The sequence below is a fragment of the Halteromyces radiatus genome (assembly GCF_025201355.1).
Source record: "Halteromyces radiatus strain CBS 162.75 chromosome Unknown BX664scaffold_9, whole genome shotgun sequence".
NCBI classification, from domain to species: Eukaryota; Fungi; Mucoromycota; class Mucoromycetes; order Mucorales; family Cunninghamellaceae; genus Halteromyces; species Halteromyces radiatus.
Genome location: NW_026251695.1, coordinates 71,237 through 91,740, shown reverse-complemented (window position 1 = coordinate 91,740; position 20,504 = coordinate 71,237). Strand labels below are relative to the sequence as shown.

At 35.4% G+C, this 20,504-nt stretch overlaps 7 protein-coding genes across 7 annotated transcripts; 5 read left to right on the top strand and 2 right to left on the bottom strand.

The window, feature by feature from the left end:
• Positions 1–11: 11 nt before the first annotated feature.
• On the bottom strand, positions 12–1,960 carry BX664DRAFT_341382 (asparagine-linked glycosylation 10). The gene is made up of 6 exons (XM_051546982.1): positions 1,849–1,960; positions 1,286–1,684; positions 764–1,209; positions 621–677; positions 406–548; positions 12–309 (listed from the first exon to the last, which is right to left on the bottom strand). Exons 1-6 carry the CDS (start codon positions 1,930–1,932, stop codon positions 44–46), a joined length of 1,395 nt encoding a protein of 464 aa, XP_051396474.1. The 5' UTR covers positions 1,933–1,960; the 3' UTR covers positions 12–43.
• Positions 1,961–2,090: 130 nt separating this feature from the next.
• Positions 2,091–5,484, top strand: BX664DRAFT_286121 (uncharacterized protein). The gene is made up of 4 exons (XM_051541699.1): positions 2,091–2,948; positions 3,013–3,246; positions 3,333–4,523; positions 4,599–5,484. Exons 1-4 carry the CDS (start codon positions 2,298–2,300, stop codon positions 5,229–5,231), a joined length of 2,709 nt encoding a protein of 902 aa, XP_051396473.1. The 5' UTR covers positions 2,091–2,297; the 3' UTR covers positions 5,232–5,484.
• A 499-nt stretch (positions 5,485–5,983) lies between these two features.
• Positions 5,984–7,518, top strand: BX664DRAFT_361924 (WD40-repeat-containing domain protein). The gene is made up of 3 exons (XM_051548273.1): positions 5,984–6,221; positions 6,318–7,041; positions 7,119–7,518. Exons 1-3 carry the CDS (start codon positions 6,038–6,040, stop codon positions 7,198–7,200), a joined length of 990 nt encoding a protein of 329 aa, XP_051396472.1. The 5' UTR covers positions 5,984–6,037; the 3' UTR covers positions 7,201–7,518.
• A 980-nt stretch (positions 7,519–8,498) lies between these two features.
• BX664DRAFT_388744 (WD40-repeat-containing domain protein) lies at positions 8,499–10,301 on the top strand. Its single transcript, XM_051549490.1, has 2 exons — positions 8,499–8,930; positions 9,015–10,301. Exons 1-2 carry the CDS (start codon positions 8,642–8,644, stop codon positions 10,202–10,204), a joined length of 1,479 nt encoding a protein of 492 aa, XP_051396471.1. The 5' UTR covers positions 8,499–8,641; the 3' UTR covers positions 10,205–10,301.
• A 1,077-nt stretch (positions 10,302–11,378) lies between these two features.
• On the top strand, positions 11,379–11,678 carry BX664DRAFT_352917 (uncharacterized protein; the record flags this gene model as incomplete). The annotated part of the gene is made up of 1 exon (XM_051547692.1): positions 11,379–11,678. The coding sequence occupies one exon, from the start codon at positions 11,379–11,381 to the stop codon at positions 11,676–11,678; it is 300 nt and encodes a 99-aa protein (XP_051396470.1).
• Positions 11,679–12,257: 579 nt separating this feature from the next.
• On the top strand, positions 12,258–15,198 carry BX664DRAFT_341377 (trehalase-domain-containing protein). The gene is made up of 5 exons (XM_051546981.1): positions 12,258–12,427; positions 12,493–12,556; positions 12,651–12,825; positions 12,936–14,459; positions 14,539–15,198. The coding sequence occupies exons 1-5, from the start codon at positions 12,317–12,319 to the stop codon at positions 15,029–15,031; spliced, it is 2,367 nt and encodes a 788-aa protein (XP_051396469.1). The 5' UTR covers positions 12,258–12,316; the 3' UTR covers positions 15,032–15,198.
• A 307-nt stretch (positions 15,199–15,505) lies between these two features.
• BX664DRAFT_302795 (uncharacterized protein) lies at positions 15,506–19,201 on the bottom strand (the record flags this gene model as incomplete). Its single annotated transcript, XM_051542449.1, has 6 exons — positions 18,762–19,201; positions 18,524–18,656; positions 18,208–18,454; positions 16,243–16,818; positions 15,901–16,188; positions 15,506–15,861 (listed from the first exon to the last, which is right to left on the bottom strand). Exons 1-6 carry the CDS (start codon positions 19,055–19,057, stop codon positions 15,506–15,508), a joined length of 1,896 nt encoding a protein of 631 aa, XP_051396468.1. The 5' UTR covers positions 19,058–19,201.
• Positions 19,202–20,504: the final 1,303 nt, after the last annotated feature.

Below are 20,504 nucleotides of genomic sequence, written 5' to 3'. Positions count from 1 at the left end.
CCTATTCGAATGCCATAGTCAATTAAAAAGAATGTTTTATTCATTACCACATGAATCGTTGCCATTCACCAGGATTTTGTGGCCAAATAAAAGGACGGTAGAGAAATATATATAATGTAGCAACATTGATACAAACATAAAATACAAGAGTGGATAGAATAGCTAGTGGGGTAGAAGGTGGAGGAAGGTGAAGACTAAAGAATAAAAAGGGAAGGATAAAATATCTAAATTCTAACAAGGGAGAAGGTACCAAGGTTAACAACAGAGTCATCATATAACCCAACATCCATAATAAAGACACATGAGATCCTGTCATCAAAAAAAAAAAAAAACATTATTATCTTTTTTTTTTTTTTTTTTTTTTTGAAATAAGAAATGCAGATACTGCTTTTTTTCATGTTTTACCTAAAATCATCATCTTAAATTTCATACAAATGGCATAAAACGGTACCAAAGCATACCGCACCATCCAATGACGACGATAGATTCTTTTCCAAACATAAAAGGTATAATGTCGATTGTCGCTAAGCAGGAATGGATGCTCATAGCTAATCAAATAATAAAGAGAATAAGGTCATCTACCTCTTTTTTTTTTTTTTTTTTGTGTGTTCATCACTTACGTATAATGTCGAATCAAATAAACCATGATTGTCAAAGAGCTTAATCCAAATAGGAAACTATATATATATATATGTAATAAGACCATCATCAATATCAAGATAAATAGCCTTCCCTTTTTTTTTTTTTTTTTTTTAAAATTTACCTTTTGGTATTCCATCCGATCACGATATTGATGCATGACATTACGCGAGACCATGTTAATAAGAAGGGAGCTCCAAAGAAGGACGAGAAGGAAATATAATAAAATAGTTGAGGGAAATGTAAACCAGCCAGATGATTTGATTTATCACCTAATACAATGCCACCATTATGGACCAAGAACGCACAAAAACCAATCAAAGTCGCCAAAAATGTCAATAAACGTGGTACGATCGACAATATGTTTTTCAATGTCAATAACAAGAGACTGAGGATCGATTTGAAAAGACTATTGAAGACTGAGTCTATATTGCTGTATATAGGATTGTATAATGATGTTGAAGGTGTGTTGCTAGTAGTTGACGGTACAAGTTGAATAATAGAAAGAACCATAAAAAAGAATGTCCACACTATATTGGTTTGACGAAAACCAACAGCAACAGCACTCATCTATAATAAATAAGATAACAATTTGTTAAAAAAAAGAAAAGGTGAATCGTTTCTAAAGAGAAGGAGGTGATGTTACCAAGCCAGCCAAAAGATAGTTTTCGGTCTTGACAGAAAGGTACGAAAGTAGAACAAACAGAGTGGAACCAGTGTCAGTATAATACAAAAAGTAATAAAAAAAGGATACAGGGAACCAAGATAGAATAAGAGCATATAAAGATCGATGAAAAGAAGATGTAGTAGGATGGAGTTGAAATAATAAAGAGTTGAGGACAAAATAAAGTAAAAAAGCAAATATCAAATTGGTAGCGCGTAATCCTTGAATTGAACACAAGTTTTGAAGATGAAAGATATCACCTATACCTTTCAAACCAAGACTAATTATATATAAACCAGGAGGAGTCGTTAACTTTGGGTTCCAAGTTACATAATCACCTTGACAATATTGTTGAGCTTGAGGTATATGGAAGATTTCATCCTATAGTATAAGCAAGTAAGAGAAAAAGAAAAAAAAAAAAGAAAAAGAAAAAGAAAAAAAAAAGGAAAGAGACAGGTTTATATCATTAAATAATATATCAAGCTTTTTTTTTTTATTATTATTTCTAGTAATAATATAAATAATATAGAAATAAAATAACATACCATGTACGAATCAGGTACAAGGTGATTGACAAGTTGAGCCACTATAGCCAAAGCTACTGTATGAGCAAGAAGGCTCCCAGGCATGAAATTTGGTATAAAATGTGAATGAAAGAGGAATACAGAAATAATTTGATCCCACACGTAAGACGTTGCGATTCGGCCCTTAACCCAATCGATATCATCGGCGTTTAAATCTTGTTTTGTGTTCAAACATCTTCATTCTTTCTATTTCTTTCTTGTTCGTTCTTTTTTTACACTTTTCTTTTTTTCACCCATCCAAAAAAAAAAAGCCAATCATTCAACATTGAATTATTGAAAAAAAAAGAAAACATATATTCTCTCTTTTTTTTTTTTAATATTTTCACTTTACTCTCTTTTTCTTTTACCTTTACTATTACAACCCTCTTGATCCCTTTCTCCCCTTTCTTTTCTTTTTTTTTTGTCACATTATGGATTCATCTGAACAGGTCTCTGATCTTCCTCCTTCTGCCCAATTGGCTCGTTTACATGCTCAAGCCAAGTCTGACTCTCTTGTAGAAGAACCTATTGTACCAAGCCGAAATGATCCTGTTGTTGTTGAAAACTCCATGTTTGCTGAACCTCTTATTGCTGGTGATTATCCTACTCCCATTGGTCAACCTGTAAAGAAACCTACCAACGTTACTCCAAATAAGAAGAAACAAGAAAGCAACTTGGATTTATCTTCTGAATCAGCTTTTCCTACTTTATCTTCAGGTGCTCCTCGTCCTCCTGTCATTTCTTCAGGTTGGTCTTCTGCTGCATCTCGCGTCAAGGCTCGTCCAGTAGTTCAACAACAACAACAAAAGAAACGTACTACTGGTAATAATGGTACTATTTCTTCTGGTGCTTCTATCACTGATGTTTTGGAATTACCCGCTAACCAACAAATTGCCAACCAATCCAACAAGCCTTTGGGTTTCAAGAGTGCTGCTGATGTTATCCAACAAGTCATTAATAGAACTGGTACAAATATTATTGCTTCTACCAATCGTACTGGTACAACGACTTTTTTGATTCAAGGATTGACAGCTGATGTTGCAAAGGCTAAGCGTGAATTGGTAGCTGGTTTAGTTGTGAAGGTACGTGATAATAATAACATTATAAATTATAATCAATCTTAACCATTTTTTTTTTTTTTGATAGCGTACGGTGGAAATTCCTGTTCCTGCCTCTACTCGTCGTTTTATTATTGGTACCAAAGGAAAAACACTTCAACAAATCGAAAACTTATCGGGTACTCGTATCAATATTCCTCCTCGTAAGGATGATGAAATCAAGGATGAAGAAAATGATGATACTGTCAATATTACCGTTGTCGGGGACGTGGCTGGAATCAAGATTGCCAAGGCTGAAATTGAAAAAATTGTGGGTGAAAAGGTAAACAAATAAAAATAAAAAAAAATAGAGTGTCATTTTTGGAAACTAATATAATTTATTATTATTATTATTATTTTGGATATCAGGCTGCAAAACAAACCTTGAAAATCGATCAATTTGACCCTAGATTCCATTTGTTCCTTGCTGGTCCTCAAAACTCTACTATCAAGGCTTTGGAAGAAGAACTCAATGTCAAGATTCAAATGCCTCCTTTTGTCAATGTGGGTGAAATCAAAACAGGTGATCAAGTCAACAATGCTATTTCAATTACAGGTGATAAGGAAAAATTACAATTGGCCAAACAAGCTTTGGAATCTCATTATGCTGAATTACAAAAATCTACTCGTACGGCTGCCATTGGCGTTCCAAAACGTCAACACAAGTATCTCTTTGGTAAGGATGGTGCTACTGTCAAAGAAATTTTGGAACAATCAGGATGTACTGTGGAATTACCTCCTTTCAACGATCCCTCCGAAAACGTGACGATCCGTGGACCTGAACAAAGATTGATCAATGGTCTTACTTTGGTAATGGAAAAGGCTCGTGCTGTCCATGTCAATGCTCTCGATTTGGCCGATTTACATAAAAATGCTACCAATCCTTTACAACATGGTCAACATATTATCACCTATTTGGTTCACAAGGATAGTTTAAAGGCGATTGAAAATGAACATCATGTCCAAGTGGGTATTCCTCGTGGTCAAGAACTCACCAAATCAGTCTCTTTAGAATTTGTTAGCAAGAATGAAACAGACGCCACAGAAGCTTACAGAGCTGGGTATGATCTTTGTCGCTCCTTGGTACCTGAACACATCACTACTGTCAACATTGACTCTCATTTGCATCGTCACATCCATTTGCGTCATGCTCGACAATTACAAGGTATCAAGTCTCGCCACGATGTCGCCGTTATTTTCCCTGAAGAAAAAGAAGACTCTTCTGTCATACTTTTGGTTTTTGAAAATAGCAAGAAGGACGGTGAATCTGTTTCTCCTCAAGATGCTCTCAAGGCTGCTGCTACTGAATTACAAAAGATTGCCGCCGACTCTTCTGATATTGTCAGCAAGTCCATTTCTATTCCTAGCAAATTCCACCCCATCATCAATGGTCCCAAGGGTACAACTTTGAATGCTATTCTCGGTGGTGATGAAACTACAGTGACTGTTCGTTTTGGTGGTGACAAAGAAGATGATGTTATTGTGCGTGGATTGAATAGTGAAGTGAAGCATGCCATCAATGAAATTCAAAAGGTTTATGAAGCTGCCAAACATGAAGAAGTAAGTCTAAAAAAAGAAAATGGATATGATTGTGATATAATTTCTTATCTTTTTTTTTTTTATTTATTTATTTAGTTTGTCAACTCTTATACAACTGAATTCACCATTCCAGCTGCTTACTCTGCTCATGTGATCGGTAAATCTGGAGTTAACATCAATAAATTAAAGGAAGATTTGGGTGTGAAGATTGATATTGGAGATAATAACAAGGTGAATGATGGTGGATTTGAAGCTGTCAAGAGCAAGAAGAAGGATCAACATGTCAAGGTGGTGATTCAAGGTATCAAGGTGAATGTGGAAGCAGCCAAGGTACGTGTATCAGCTTTGGTGGCTACATTAGCTGATCAAGTGACTTCGAATTTGAATGTACCCAAGGAATTCCATCGGTTTTTGATTGGTCCCAATGGTCGTTATGTCAAGAAATTGGAAGATAAGTATTCTGTGTTCATCAAATTCCCCAAAGGTCAACATGTCAATGGTGATGAAAGCCCTATTCCCGGTGGAAATCCAGATACCATTACAATCCGTGGACGCAAGAAGGATGTTGCCGCTGCCAAGGATGAATTGACCGAACTCTATGAATATGAAAAGGAAGAACTCGTCAAACGTAAGGAACGTGAAGCCAAGCATCGTCAAGCTGAAGAAAAACGAAAGGCTGCTGCTGCTGCTACTACTACTACTACTACCGAAACTGATGAAACTTCCTAGTTAGATTATACTATTTGTCATTTTATTATTATATTTTTTTTTTGTTAGTTTTACATTTCTTCATCTATTGTCATTTTGCACATAGTTTGATTTTTTTTTATCCTCTTTATTTTTGTATCTATTCCTGTTTTTTTATATTCTTTATTTATCTTTTTTTTTTTCTTTATCCCTTTATTAGTGTTGGATATGATATATTTTTTTTGACAGAAAAAGTAGTGGTGGTCTATCCGAATAAAAAAAAAAGTTTATGCATAAAAGTAGAAAATGAAAGGTGATGGATAGATGATTTTTTGGTAGGATGATTGTGTGACAAGATGAGAATGGATGGCTTGGATTGATATTGATTGGACTTTTATGTCAGTCAAATGGACCCCTTATATCTTCATCATAGCCCCTCTCACTCTCATAATACATGTTCTAGCTAGTGATAAACGGAGGCAAGATGCAAAAGAAGAAAGAAAAAGACTATTATGTAAGAAAGACTAGCCCAATATTATCGCCTATTGTACATCGTCTCCAAATGATTAGAAAGGAAAGGAAGGGTTTGGAAGAATAATCATCATCATAACTCACTCTATTCAAATAGTAATTGATATTAATTCATAATGGATTTGATTTTTTCATCCTACTGCTGCGAAAAAAGTCGTCCACTGCGGAGTCTTGAAAAAATTTGTTTGTTTGTTGTTTACCCTCTAGTTTTTCTGACTGACCGGCTGGCTGGGCTTTTTTTTTCTTATTTTTTTTTTTTTTTTGAAAGTAGATCTCTTTTTCCATTCTTTTTTTTTATATCATACAGCTTTACCATCATGAGACCCATTTTACTACAAGGTCATACACGTTCTTTGACCCAAATCAAGTACAACCGTGAAGGTGATTTGTTATTCTCAGTATCAAAGGATAAGGTCTGCAATGTTTGGTATTCACATAATGGTGAACGTCTTGGTACCTACAATGGTCACCTTGGTAGTGTGTGGACTGTGGATGTAAACTGTAAGTATATGATTCTTTGTTTTATGTATATTTGACTCAACTTTATCTTCTTTTTTTTTTATAATTATTATTATATACGACCGATCAAATATAAAGCTACTTCAACCATGGTAGTGACAGGTTCAGCAGATAACACAGCCAAGTTATGGGAAGTACAAACGGGACGATGCCTCAAATCTTGGGAATTCAAGACAGCAGTGAAGCGTGTGGAATTTAGTGAAGACGATACAATGATCTTGTGTGTGACAGAAGAACGTATGGGTTATGCAGGTACTATCACTGTCTTACCTGTGAATCCTGATGTGAATGCTCAACAAGCCAGTGAACCTCTTGTACAACTGGTGAACCAACAAGGTAATGCCAAGGCAGTGGTTGCAGGATGGACATACCTCAACAAATACATCATTAGTGGTCATGAAGATGGATCTCTTTGTCAATGGGATTGGAAGGCCAATGAAAAACTCAAGTCTATCAAGCCTCATGATGAACTCATTTCTGATTTACAATTCAGTCCTGATCGTACTTATCTCATTACTTCCTCTAAGGACAAAACTGCAAAGATCTTTGATGTTGACACTTTGGAACAAAAGAAGACCTTTTCTACCGATACACCCCTTAATTCTGCCTCTTTGACTCCCAAATTCCAAGAATTCGTTATTGTCGGTGGTGGTCAAGATGCCATGAACGTCACCATGACTTCCGCTCGTGCCGGTAAATTCGAAAGTCGTTTCTATCACAAGATCTTGGAAGAAGAAGTTGGTCGTGTACGTGGTCATTTCGGTCCTATCAATACTATTGCTGTACACCCTGATGGAAAAAGGTAAACATTAAAAAGAAGGGAAATAAAAATGATCATGTTGATCATGTGACTCATCTTTTTCTTTTTTTTTTATATAGTTATTCTAGTGGTGGTGAAGATGGTTATGTGCGTGTACATCATTTTGATCCTGATTACTTTACCTTCAAGATGGAAGCTTAGATATAGTTGAATCACCTTATTCATGCCCCACTCTTTCTTTTATTTTTTTTTTTCACCCTCAATCCACTTGTATCTCTTTTTTCTTTTTCATCATTTGTTTGTTTATTTTACTTTTCTTTTTTTTCCCTTTTACATCCAACCCTCATATCTATTTTTTTTTTTTTATATTCATGATGAATAGCTACCCCACCTTTATATATGTATGAATTTTATTGTTTTGCCATTGATGAAAGAAATAATAATAATAAAAAAGGCGCTAGGAACCTGATTCTTCTATGATCTTGCTTTTTTTTTTTGTGAATGGATCAGCATTGTTTATATGGATGTGTTTAATTCTGTCATTTGTTTGTCTGTGCGCCATCCAACTATGAACATCGGTGCTTTATGGTTTTTTTTAAGTTCCAAAAAGATGAACACATCTTCTCTGCTTCTATAGATATATATTACTTATGTCATCATTTGTTGTCGATGATTCATTTCCCTTCAATGTTTACCCATCTGTACTTTTATAACGATGTTTTTTTTTTCTGTGTGTGTGTGTGTATAGGTGAATCGTATCAACATCATTATGACAGTTGTCTGGGTATCAAAATCCGTGGGAAAGTAGAAAATATTATCCATATCCCCCATTTTTGAATGTAGGTAAATCATCAAACAAGAAAAAAAAAAAGGAATCAATACCTCAACCTCATCATCATGATTATTTGGCTAATCATCAATTATTATCTATCACTATAGAAATCATCAATTAACTTTCTCACATCAATCATCCACTTTACTGACGGGAAATAGATGATTCATCCATTTTACTATCCGTGCCTTTCATATGATTTGTGCGGGAGCAAAGTATCAAGACTAAGCTTTTGCATCACGTCACATGGATATGGTCCTGATCTTTCTTTTTTTTTTTTTTTTTTTTTTTTTTTTTTTTGAAAAAGACGCTAATTTCAAAACAGGACAAAGAGGGATCTTCACGGAAAAGAACGATGTTTTGATTTATTCGTCATGTTTCAATTTTTTTTTCTGTTCAGGTCCCACGTTCATCTGTCTACTTTAACGAAGAAGAAAAAAAAATGGAAGAGTGTATCAGAATGATTGATCATTTCTCTTATTCTATTTTTCTCCCCTTGTCCTCCTAGTTTATCAGCCCATTTCTACTTTATCATATGAATAGGCTTGTATGAAAATAGGGAATTTTTTATGTTTTATTTCTGTATGCCCCCCTTTTTTTTCCTGGGCAGCGGATTATGAATTGTTGTTAATGACACTTCCTGCTGATTGGCCTGATTGGATGTGGAGCGAGAGTGGGGAAAATAAGGTTACGGGAAACTAGTATAAAAATTCACGCTATATAATGTATTTTTTTTTTCTCCAATTTTTTTTTTTTTAGTATTTCTTTTCTGTTTATTTCTTTTCTTTTGTTATTCATTATTATTTCAATATGATACACTTGGCTACTTTGTTCACTGGTCATGGTTCTCTTAGTATCAACGAACAGCAGGATGACAGTATACCCACTTATATCGCCATTATCAGTAAGAAAGACGGCACTACTACAACAAAACGTTTGAATCCAACAAGAAGGAGGTCTTCTTCTGCATCTATACCGTCACAACCTTTAAAGAAAAGATTAGTTGATTCTTCTTTTTTTTTACCCAAACTTCGACTTCAACATACTAGTCAACGACGTCGTTCAAGCGCCAAATCAAATATCGACCATTTGGAAAAAGGTAAAATAATCATCAACTACAAAGTCAGCTTTTTTTTTTTTTTTTTGTCTCTGAATTTTTTTTTTCCTTCTCTTTCTTTCTTAGACTTCGCATTCTATTTACCTCTTGAAATCATACAAGGCATTGTTGCTTACTTGGATTATACTTCTATTCTCACGCTCTCCAGTACGTCACGTTATTTCTATCAGCTTTGCCAAGATGACCATATCTGGTATACGTTATTCACACAAGATTTCCACACACCACGCACGCGCTATCCAGTCTCAGTAACAACTCCTCAACAACAACGACATCATATGGCTCTTTATCGTAACCACTGTATATTAGCTCGCCGATGGTTGGATGGCCAAGTGGATACTCGTTATCTACAAGGTCATGAAGATAGTATTTATTGTATGGCAAGACTGGGTCGTCATCACCTTGTCAGTGGTAGTAGGGACCGAACGATCAAGATATGGCACTTTCAACAACATAAAGCAAACCCCATTGTCATTACAAAAAGAGCGGCTCATGAAGGAAGCGTCTTATGCCTTTCTCTCTCTCACAATGGAAAAACAATGCTCTCTGGATCTTCTGATGCAACCTGTATTCTCTGGTGTTTACAAACACTTCGACCTTTACAAGTTTTACGTGGACATACGCATGGTGTATTGGATGTTTGCCTGATGGATGATGATTATTACGTGAGTGCATCGCGTGATCATACTTTATGTGTTTGGGATACGTCCAAGGGGACATTGGTGCATCGGTTATTAGGTCATCTTGGTCCCGTCAATGCGTTGGACTGTTACGACAAGGATCATGTGATTTCGGCTTCTGGTGATGGTACGTTGAAGGTGTGGCAGGTACGATCTGGCCAATGTATCAAGACATTTACACAAGACCATGTTACGGAGGATCCACAACGACACGGATTGGCATGTGTGAAATCGGATGGACAACAGGGATTAGTATACAGCGGTGGACAAGATGGCAAAATACGAGTATGGGATTATGCCTCAGGAACCTGTGTGGCCACGCTATCAGGTCATCATGGTTTGATTCGGACAATGGATATCATGGAAGGCGGCAAGATCTTGGTGACTGGAAGCTACGACAAGACAATCAGAGTATGGGATCTTAAGAAACGTCAGTGCATTTTGAGTTTTCAGAGTGGTCATTCTGGTTGGATATTCAATCTTTTAGTCAGTCGGTCAAGGATCTTCAGTGCTGGTCAAGACAAACAAATTATGATGCTGGATTTTGGAAAGGGTCTCTCTATTTTGGATGATTAGTTTTAGTTTAGTGTAGTATACCTATAATTGTATATATGAATATGTATTTTGTTTTGAATTTCTTGATTTATGACAATAAATTACCATTTCTTTCATTAGATCATTGTTATCATGCTTAGTTGGACATTGCAGAAGTCTAGATATATGGTAAATCATCGCGGTTGTCCTCTTTTTTTTTTTTTTTTTTTTTTTTTTTTTTTTTGTTTCGTCACCAACGTAATAAATCAAAATATGTTGTCCGAATGAGGATAAGAGCGATATGATGACAAGAATGATGGAAGAACTAACGAAAGGAATACATTACCACGGCTGATTTCAGTACAAAGGCAAAGCGTGAAACCGTTGATGATACCAATGATGGCTGTTAAAGATGGGTGGATGATGGATGATGGATGATGGATGATGGATGATGGATGATGGATGATGGATGATGGATGATGGATGATGGATGATGGATGATGGATGATGGATGATGGATGATGGATGATGGATGATGGATGATGGATGATGGATGATGGATGATGGATGATGGATGATGGATGATGGATGATGGATGATGGATGATGGATGATGGATGATGGATGATGGATGATGATGGATAATGGATGATGGATGATGACGATGGATATTGGATGATGATGATGGATATTGGATGATGATGATGGACAATGGAAGGTGATGGATAAAGGATGATGATGAACGGTGTTCACCTTCCACGATTTGGCGTTTAATTTGTGTAGAATGTGCCTTCTTGACGCTGTAAATTTTACTATCAAACCGATCACACTTTCATTATCACTTCGCTTTTTTTTTTTTTTTTAAAAAAAAAGAATGGCGCTAGCAACTCCTTTGTTTCTGCATAATAGAAATAAAGACATAACAATATGTGGTTATCTGTCTACGCATTTTCATCTCTTCCGTCATGTACAATGATGATCTCAATAGCTAAACTGTCTTACACTTTTCATGATCATGGATTACCCGTATAATGGGTTTATGCAGTTTATCCCTTAGTCAAAGTAGATAAGAAAAAAAAAACATGTTTCTCCAAGGAGGAGTCACTATAGAAAGCAAACCTATATAAACTAGTGAAAATTATTAGAATAAAAAGTACACAAAAACAATCTTTTTTTTTTTTATCTATACGTATATTTATTATTTTATTAACACAACTATGTGTCGTGTCTTATTAATCCTTTCTTTGTGTCTCCGTGTCATGAGTATTCCCGTCGACAAGAAGCAATCGCCTGGATTAGATGATCAGAGTGTAAAAAGTCAATCCAATGCACTAACTTATGAACGTCGGCAACAACCTCAAGTTCCTAATATCGACTTAGGCACACTACCAGCTCAACTGCTTGCAGCATTCATGATCAGTAACCTAAATGGTCCTATTGAGCGACAGGGACAGCATCATTCGGCTGAACAAAGTGCACCTCCAATTGGTAAACAAGACGATCAAGCAGTCAAGTAAATCCAATTCCACAGTTAGTGTCAAATGTAATCACTTTATAGAGTCCGCCAAGAGGATGATCCAATATCTTTATTCAAATAACAAAAGCATTGATAGTAGCTTTATTACCCTAAAGAGGGAATCATTATTATTTAATACAGTTCTTTTTTTTTATATCATATGAACTTCTCTATTTCCGATGTCCTTTTTTTTTTTTTTTAACTTGACTGCATAGATGATTAAGACTACGCATTGGTGACACCATCATCTATCATTCTGTTTTTCTTTCGTCATATCTGAAAAAAGAAAGAATAACTAAGAAATGACGTAGTGATTGTTGCTACTTGAAGTGCTGCGATTTTGATCTTTCCTCTTTACCATAGAACAAAAAGGAAACTATAAAAAATCGGTAAAAGTATGTCATCAGATAGATCAATTGATACAGCCACATGAGCCTATGGTTGTGTTCTGGGGAGATGAATTTTTTGATTCACTGCTGACCTATTGCTAGCTTCTATAGGCCCTTTTTAATTTAAGCCCCGTGCCACCATAAAAATATTGGTTTTTGGTTGTACCTTTTTTTAGCTTTTTCTTCTCTTTTTTATTTTTTTTATTTTTGTACTTTTTTTTACTTGAAATCAAATACATATATTATCAACATGGCAGAATTCCCGGATACCTCTGGTGACAATGCTTCTGATGTTCATGCTCATCCTTCAAAATATTATACAACTGGAAACAACTCTAGAGAACGAACCAGAACTTATATTGTAAAGTTCATTTATGAAAGATCCAAATAGACTTGCTCATCTTCAACTTTTTTTTTTTTATATAGAGATACCCTCCAGAATCTTTGGCTTTTCAAAAAGAAGCTTCTCGTTATCGTCGTTCCTCTCATGGTAAACCATAAAAAAAAATAATAACAATATATTAACATGATTTAAATGATCTCTTGTGTCATCTGACTTCTTTTTTTTTTTTGACTTACTTTAGACAACAAAAACAAACCTCAAAAGTTCTTGGTGGATGTAGAAGAAACATTGCAACGTATACTTGAACAAGATACCGATGGTGACTTCCAAATCACAATTAATGATGTTGGCTCAAAAACACTCACACTTGGTACTGCTGATTCTGGTGGATATAGAAGAATTGATATACGTGGAACGTAAGTTGAAATGAAACTAGAATTCAGGGGAAGAGAAATTGTGGCGAGATGTTTGATCGTTTTTAACATCCAATATTTTTCTTGTTACTTTTTTGTGATTCGATATTTAGTTATATGTTGGCCAATTTATTACAAGAACTAGCATTAGCAAAGGATTATGGACGCAAACATATTGTGTTAGATGAAGCTAGACTGAACGAAAATCCTGTGGACCGTTTATCACGTATGATTCGATACAACTTTTGGGATGGATTAACTCGACGTATTGATGCTGATAGTTTGGAAGTGATTTGTCCTGATCCCAAGAATCGATCTAGTCAACAACATCCTATTATATATGTCCCTCGAGGTGATCCTGATGCTTTCGACTTTTATTGCAAGGTGGCCTCCTCTCGACCCCAATTACATCTTCAAGTTGAATATTTACCTCAAGACATCACTCCTGACTATGTGCGTGGCATCAACGATCGACCTGGTTTACTGACTCTGGCAATGCGTAAAATAAAGGCCGCTGATGGAACAGAAACAATGGTCGGCGAACTATTTGTAGTACCTGGTGGTCGGTTTAATGAAATGTATGGATGGGATTCTTACTTTGCTGCTCTAGGTTTATTGGTGGATGGTCGTGTTGCTTTGGCCAAAAGTATGGTGGAAAATTTTGCATACCAAATCAAGCATTATGGCAAGATTCTCAATGCGAATCGATCTTACTATTTGACTCGGTCACAACCTCCTTTTTTGACAGATATGGCGTTGAAGGTATATGAACGATTGGATCCTGCTGATGAACAAGAAAACAAGGCTTGGTTACGTCGCATTCTCAAATCTGCAATCAAGGAATATTGGCAAGTATGGATGTCTGCCCCTCGATTGGACCCTATTACGATGCTTTCTCGCTATCGTCCTAACGGCAAAGGTATTCCTCCTGAAACAGAAGCATCTCATTTCGATCATGTTATTGCACCTTTTGCTCGCAAGCATAATGTTACCATTGAACAATTCAATATCATGTATAACAATGATCAAGTCAATGAACCAGAACTGGATGATTATTTTTTACATGACCGTGCAGTGCGTGAATCTGGTCATGATACAACCTATCGATTTGACAAAGTATGTGCAAACCTGGCAACAGTGGATCTGAATTCTCTGTTATACAAGTATGAAACCGATATTGCGGATGCGATCGATGATTATCTGGATGGGATTCTGGAGGATTTTGATGGTATGGCGCAATACTCAAAGGATTGGACAGCACGGGCAAATCAACGACGAGATAGAATGAACAAATACCTTTGGAATGAAAAAAACAATCTTTATTACGACTATGATACGGTGAGACAAGAACAAATTACATATGAAAGTGCTACAGCATTTTGGACGATGTGGGCAGGCTGTGCTAGTGAAGAGCAAGCTCAGAGAATGGCGTCTCATTCTTTACACAAATTTGAAGTGCTTGGAGGTCTTGTTTCTGGTACTGAATCTTCACGTGGTGAAATTACGTTGGATCGACCGAATCGACAATGGGATTTTCCTTTTGGTTGGGCTCCTCATCAGATGATGGCTTGGGTTGGTTTTGAAAAATATGGTATGCGTGATATTTCTCGTCGGTTGGCATATCGTTGGCTATACACGTAAGAATCCCAAAAAAAATAAAAAAAAAATTATAATGATAGGATGTGTATTCACGTTTTTTTTTTTTTTCTAATATAGTATTACTAAATCATTTGTAGATTTCAATGGTGTGGTGCCAGAAAAATATGATGTAGTCAGTTCATCACACAAAGTACAAGTAGAATATGGCAATGTGGGCACCGATTTCAAATTTGTACCACGAGAAGGGTTTGGATGGATGAATGCTTCTTATCAAGTTGGACTTAGTTATCTTAATACACAAATGCGACGAGCTTTGGGAACTTGTACTTTACCTGACTTATTATTTGAAAAGGCATTGGCTTTGGAACATCGACGGTCTGAAACTGAACAAGAAGCTTATCTCCAACAACGTAGAAAATCCACTTTGAATGCACGACAATTGACTCGCAATGGAAGTATTGACGCTGCCATCACTCGGATCCCTTATACCTCTCCTCCTGTCTCTGATGCTACTGTGGCTGGTTCTTCTGTAGTATCTCATCATCCTCTTGCTCCTCTTGATTCTGGTGATGGTGATTCTTACTTTACATCCACTGCTCCATTTCGTTAGCTATTATTAGTTTTTGAAATAGACCCTTTCTTTGTAGTTTTATTCATAATTGATACAACTTGAAATAAAATCTATTTTTTTTTTTTTGACATGATTCCAAATGATTTTTGTATATATTTTGCGTAGATATGTGCTATATATAAAAAGAGATAGAAAGTGTCTCCATAACAACCGATAGATAATGTAAAAAAAAAAAAAAGACATATCATGAAAAGAATTAAATGATTATTTATTGGTTTTTTCGTGTATATATAGAAAATGATGGAAATGGGATATATAAGGAAAAGAACAAGGATGAATAATAAATAATAATAGAATAAAAGTACTAAACTATCAAGGTGTATGTTTTGGGATATAAATAAAATATATGTATAAAGATATAGATATAGAGACGATATAAATAGGAAGAGGGAGAATTCAACAAAAAACAAAAAAAAAAAAATACCAAACAAGATCGAGAGAGAGAGAGAGAGATCAAGTGTTTTCATAAGCACCTTCTTGTCCAAAGAATCCACGACATAAGTTTCGAATTGCCTTTTCATAGAGGGTAGGGGTATGATCCACAAACATACTCCTTGAGAAATTGATTTCAGAAAAGCGAGCTTGGATATCATCACATAAAGTCAAGGTTGTCATATGGGCTTTGCGGTGTTGTGATTGTCGAGAGGTAGAGGTAGAGGTGGCTGTTTCTGAATGATGAATAGGGTTTTGGATCAATTGAGGCACAGATTCTACATGATATACAGTTGAAGGTGGGTATAATTTATCGGCACGCATGTCGGCACGCATGGTTTTGATTGTTGCCCATAACCATTGATCCTCTTCTTCCTCTTGTTGCTGTTGTTGCTGTTGTTGTTGATCTTCTGTACGTCGACGATTGTATCTTCCAATAATACGACTAATGATGGCTTCAGCTGTATGACTTTCTTCATGAAGACTAGTGGCAACGTTCTTCAAATCCTTGATCAAACCCCAACTAAGACAAGATACTACATCATAGCCATGGACCACACTTGTTACCAATCCTTGACCACAATATTGACTAAGATCATACGACATAGCACAAGGAGGACCATAGACATAACAATGCACTGGGCGCCCTGCAGGAAGTCCACTTGGTCGAGAAGTCACAAAAGGCACAGGATCATGTGTAAGTGCTGCTGATACCGTTGCACTAGGTTCCTGATCCAAAAAACTTCGTCTATCTTGACTCCATAAAACACCAAGTAAGCTGACAACTCCACCACCCAAACTATGTCCACATAAAACAAGACCATAATCTGGATACTGTTCTAATCCACGACGGATAGCTTGATATACTTTTCCTTTTTCCTTGGCCAAAAGTTGGGCAGCATCTAACATACCATCATGTGCTTGGAAATGTTTGTTGGGTTCCGTCGGAAGGGTAAAATCGGTATAGGTGAAAGATAAGTCGGTCAATACATCGCTGAGCCCCAATGTACCACGGCAAGTCAATACAATTGATTTCGTTCGGTGATCCACGGTCACATAATGAACCAATGCATGTAAAGAAGGATGATGCATGTTCAGTAAACTTGAATGATCAGTGTAGCTTGATAGCAGGATATCTTGTACCATGACACCAGTATGATGAGCAAATGCATGATGATTTCGGTGATGATGATGTGATGTAGGAAGAACAGACGGAATGTCACCAATACCAAAAACACGCATAAACGATTCACCATAGGCAGCACTGGCATAACGCATAAAGTGACCAATATTACTAATAATATGTTGACGAGGAAAATTGCGTGGATCGGGTTCTTGGTTTAATGATCGAGGTACAGAAGGACGAATGACAGGCATGGAGCGGATGACACGTACTCGACGACGAAAGCCAGCATCGTCCTTGGAGGGTCGTAATGGTGGTGAAGATGGACAAGAGCTGTACGATGAAGAAGAAGATATGTCATTTGATGGTTTCAAAGAGTTTGTTGAACATGATGGAGTAAGTGTTGGTGTAGTGGTTGAGTAAGTAGTTGTTGTAGTTGTTCTTGAAATAGATGCCATACTAGTGATTGAATTGGATCGATGTAATCGCATTGGTTTGTTGGTACTTTTGGTCATAGGTGTCATTGTTGGAAAGGCAGAACTACCTGAAGAATTTCGTCGACGATTAGCTGGATTCGCACCAGAATATGAAGATGATGAGGATACTGATGATAAGGAAGGTGATTTTTTGTTTGTTGGATAAAACGGTAAGAAGGAAGATGCTGAATTGGATTTCTTTTGACGAATATTATCAATACTGAATCCCCAACGACTTTTTTGTTTCTTTGGTGATTTCAACGGTGGTGGTGGTGATGAGGATGATGATGATGAAGATGATGATGATGAAGAAGAAGAAGATCGTGTTCTTGTTTTTGATGTTGATGAAGGTGATGATGACTTCTTATCTTGTTTTTCTTCAGAAGAGATATGTGTAGACGATGACGATGCTGTAGAGAGAAGAGTGGTTGAAGTGCTTGTCATAGTAGTAGTAGGTCCAATAGGTTGATGTTGATTACCCGTAATCCGTTCACCATCTTGGTTTTCCCAGCCATAAGATTCTTTTCGTTCCAATTTCTTGCGTGTGAGTTTTTTTGAAACAGCTGAAAGGAGAATACTGTTATCCACTAATGCATGTGATTGCTTTTTTCCAGTGGCAGGATAACGCGCCCATACGCCAGGTACTTGATCAGTGTAATCTTCATTTCCATTCACAACAGCAATAAATGATTCTTTATCCATTTCATCCGATTTTAAAGTGATATACTTTGTTTTTGCTGATTGATCAGGTCGATTGGGATCCACAGGTCGGATACTAGTTGTTTTGATGGTAGAACGATGAGTAGTTGTAACAATTTCATACATACTAGTAGGATCATCAATATCTTCATCATTGTCAGAGTCGGTATTGTTTCTTGTCAAGACAAGTGATAAGGCACTATTATTGTTATCAGAAGTCAAACTATTTTCTGCCAAGATATCTTGAAGTTCATGTATAACTTGACTATGATTGTCGGTATCACAACAAGCTGTATCAGAAGTAGATGTGTCAACTTTCCGGCCGTCGGTGATTTGATAAGGAGTATGTTGATGATGTTTCATGTGTTGGGAGTGATCCAATTGTACCAAAGCTTGTTGATTTGTTTCTTCTTCAATAACAAGACCTTGCCATAAAACAGTTGTTTGAACTTGTTTGATACGACGGTGATGAGTGACAGTTTGTAATAGAGCGAAAGCGGTAAGAGCTTTGGTAAGGCTACCGAGCATGGCGATTTTACCCATTTGAGCAAGTTCAAATTCAGGATCGTACATAAGTTCTCTATGAACTAAAGTGATGATGGAAGCGATAGCACGGGAAGTATCTGTTGAGCCAAAAATACCATCAATCAATCGAACTGTTTCTTCACATGCCTAATTAAATTTGAATATGAAAATTATTGAGTAACCCAATCTATAATATCTTTTTTTTTTTTTGTGTACCTTTAAGCCAGTTTTGATTGTTTTTGATGTAAATTGTAATCCAGAGAGAGCAAATAATTCAGTTAGTGTAAATGTACTTGATATAAGATGAACGCCAAGATCGGTATATTTATCAATGAGTTGAAGAAATCCACTAAATAAAATAAAAAAAATAAATAAATACAAAAAAATACAAAAAAATACAAAAAAAAAAAAAAAGAAAAACTAAAAAGAAAAAAATAAATAAATAAGAACTTACCTTTCCGTAGAAGCACATTGATCATCATCATCATTTTCTGGGTTTGAGGAATGAATTAGTTTTGCTGTTGATATGGCGTTTGTAAGAGCGTTTCGACCTAATCCTAGTGATACAGAAGTACCATATTTTGCCCCTTCAAACAAAGCATCAATGACTAAACCGGAACAACGTAAAGATACACGAGTGGCTAATGAGGCAGTAGTGATAAGACCAGCAATATTTTCTGGTAGTAAAGTTGGTGATAGTTCATATATTGTATTTCGACATGTTGCGATTTGTGATGAAGAGATGGTCATAATTGTTTGATACAATATATAATTATATATAGTCTATAATAACAAACAGTAGGTTTAATATATATATTTGTATATAAAAAAAAAAGAAGAAGAAGAAAAAGAAAATAAAAACAGATAAAGATAGAATAATAATAATAATAATAATAATAATAATAAAGCGTATTAAGTAAAAGGAAAAGTTTGAAGAAAAGAAAAAGAAAAAAGAAAAAAAAAAGGGAATCCTCCCCCTTTTCCCTTTTTTCTTTTGGGGCAATGGGGAAGAGAGTCAAGCTGTGCATTCATTACATTTCATACTCCGTTTGATCGACTTTGGTCACATTTTGGGAAGCTTATTGCCCCACATTTTTTATTTTTTTTTTTTTTTATTTTTATTTTTTTTTATTATTTTTAATGTGATCATTTCATTACTTGGGCAATCATTATTATCTTTTCATTCATCATATATAGTATCAATAAGTTGAATAGATATATATTAATAATTAGATGATATGGGAAATGTATAAACATATATATATATATCTTATCATGAAACAATTGAATTTCATCCTTTCTTTTCATTTCTTTTTCATGTTCCATAAAAAGTACATCTTTTTGGTAGGGCATAAATTTTACTTCTCATGTTTCCTCTACCTTTCCATGTGACAAAAAAAAAATAATAGATTCATATTCCGTCAAACTCATCATCCTCTCAACCTCATTTATCCTCCATGTTGGGAATGTTGGTATTCAGACACCGCACAAACATGTAAAAAAAAAAATATGAATGTGTAACAAACAATCAAACATGTATTGTTTCATTCTATTACTTTACTACTGTATTATATGGTCTTTTGACTTTTATGTTCATCCATAGATCTTTTCTTCTCATTTATAAAATCTATACTAATCATCAATCAAATTATATTAATATATAGCATTAAAAATATTAGTGATGTTAATAATAATAATAATAATAATGATAATAATAAAAAAAAAAAAAAACTTCCGTGATACTTGTAAAATCAATAAGAGTAGAACTTGTTTTTTTTTTTCATTAGATCTAACAGGTACACTTTTTTTTTCTTCTTATCATTGATGATGAGACTTAAGAAAAAAAAATGGAGCGATGTAATTCTTATCAGATCTTATACACTTCAGAATCTCTGGAAAAAAAGGGAGATTCAAATTCATCAGATAAATCTCCTGCTTCCTATTGGCCAATTGTACTTGCCAATGTTAATTCATTGTGTAAATGAGTCATGGGCCCCCAAACCTACCTGAGCCCAATCCATTTCGTTGTATAATCATTTATCAGATTCTCTTTTACTTATATAATGTTCAACTTTTGATCATCATTACCATCATCACTATGTTCGTGAATAATTGTCAATCATCATACAATAATCATCATACAGTCATCATTAGATTATCGCTCCATCTAAAGTTTAATATAATAAAAAAAAAGGCT

What these genes read in the sequence shown, in the direction of transcription:
- BX664DRAFT_341382 (XM_051546982.1), bottom strand. Translation starts at nt 1,932, where the DNA reads ATGCCTGGGAGCCTTCTTGCTCATACAGTAGCTTTGGCTATAGTGGCT. An exon ending in ACTATCTTTTGGCTGGCTTG is followed by an intron (nt 1,210 to 1,285) that starts GTAACATCACCT and finishes TATTTATTATAG; the next exon opens with ATGAGTGCTGTTGCTGTTGG. An exon ending in ATCGGATGGAATACCAAAAG is followed by an intron (nt 678 to 763) that starts GTAAATTTTAAA and finishes ATATATATATAG; the next exon opens with TTTCCTATTTGGATTAAGCT.
- BX664DRAFT_286121 (XM_051541699.1), top strand. Translation starts at nt 2,298, where the DNA reads ATGGATTCATCTGAACAGGTCTCTGATCTTCCTCCTTCTGCCCAATTG. An exon ending in TAGCTGGTTTAGTTGTGAAG is followed by an intron (nt 2,949 to 3,012) that starts GTACGTGATAAT and finishes TTTTTTTGATAG; the next exon opens with CGTACGGTGGAAATTCCTGT. An exon ending in AAGCTGCCAAACATGAAGAA is followed by an intron (nt 4,524 to 4,598) that starts GTAAGTCTAAAA and finishes TTATTTATTTAG; the next exon opens with TTTGTCAACTCTTATACAAC.
- BX664DRAFT_361924 (XM_051548273.1), top strand. Translation starts at nt 6,038, where the DNA reads ATGAGACCCATTTTACTACAAGGTCATACACGTTCTTTGACCCAAATC. An exon ending in GTGGACTGTGGATGTAAACT is followed by an intron (nt 6,222 to 6,317) that starts GTAAGTATATGA and finishes TCAAATATAAAG; the next exon opens with CTACTTCAACCATGGTAGTG. An exon ending in GTACACCCTGATGGAAAAAG is followed by an intron (nt 7,042 to 7,118) that starts GTAAACATTAAA and finishes TTTTTTATATAG; the next exon opens with TTATTCTAGTGGTGGTGAAG.
- BX664DRAFT_388744 (XM_051549490.1), top strand. Translation starts at nt 8,642, where the DNA reads ATGATACACTTGGCTACTTTGTTCACTGGTCATGGTTCTCTTAGTATC. An exon ending in TATCGACCATTTGGAAAAAG is followed by an intron (nt 8,931 to 9,014) that starts GTAAAATAATCA and finishes TTTCTTTCTTAG; the next exon opens with ACTTCGCATTCTATTTACCT.
- BX664DRAFT_341377 (XM_051546981.1), top strand. Translation starts at nt 12,317, where the DNA reads ATGGCAGAATTCCCGGATACCTCTGGTGACAATGCTTCTGATGTTCAT. An exon ending in TTATCGTCGTTCCTCTCATG is followed by an intron (nt 12,557 to 12,650) that starts GTAAACCATAAA and finishes GACTTACTTTAG; the next exon opens with ACAACAAAAACAAACCTCAA. An exon ending in GCATATCGTTGGCTATACAC is followed by an intron (nt 14,460 to 14,538) that starts GTAAGAATCCCA and finishes TTTCTAATATAG; the next exon opens with TATTACTAAATCATTTGTAG.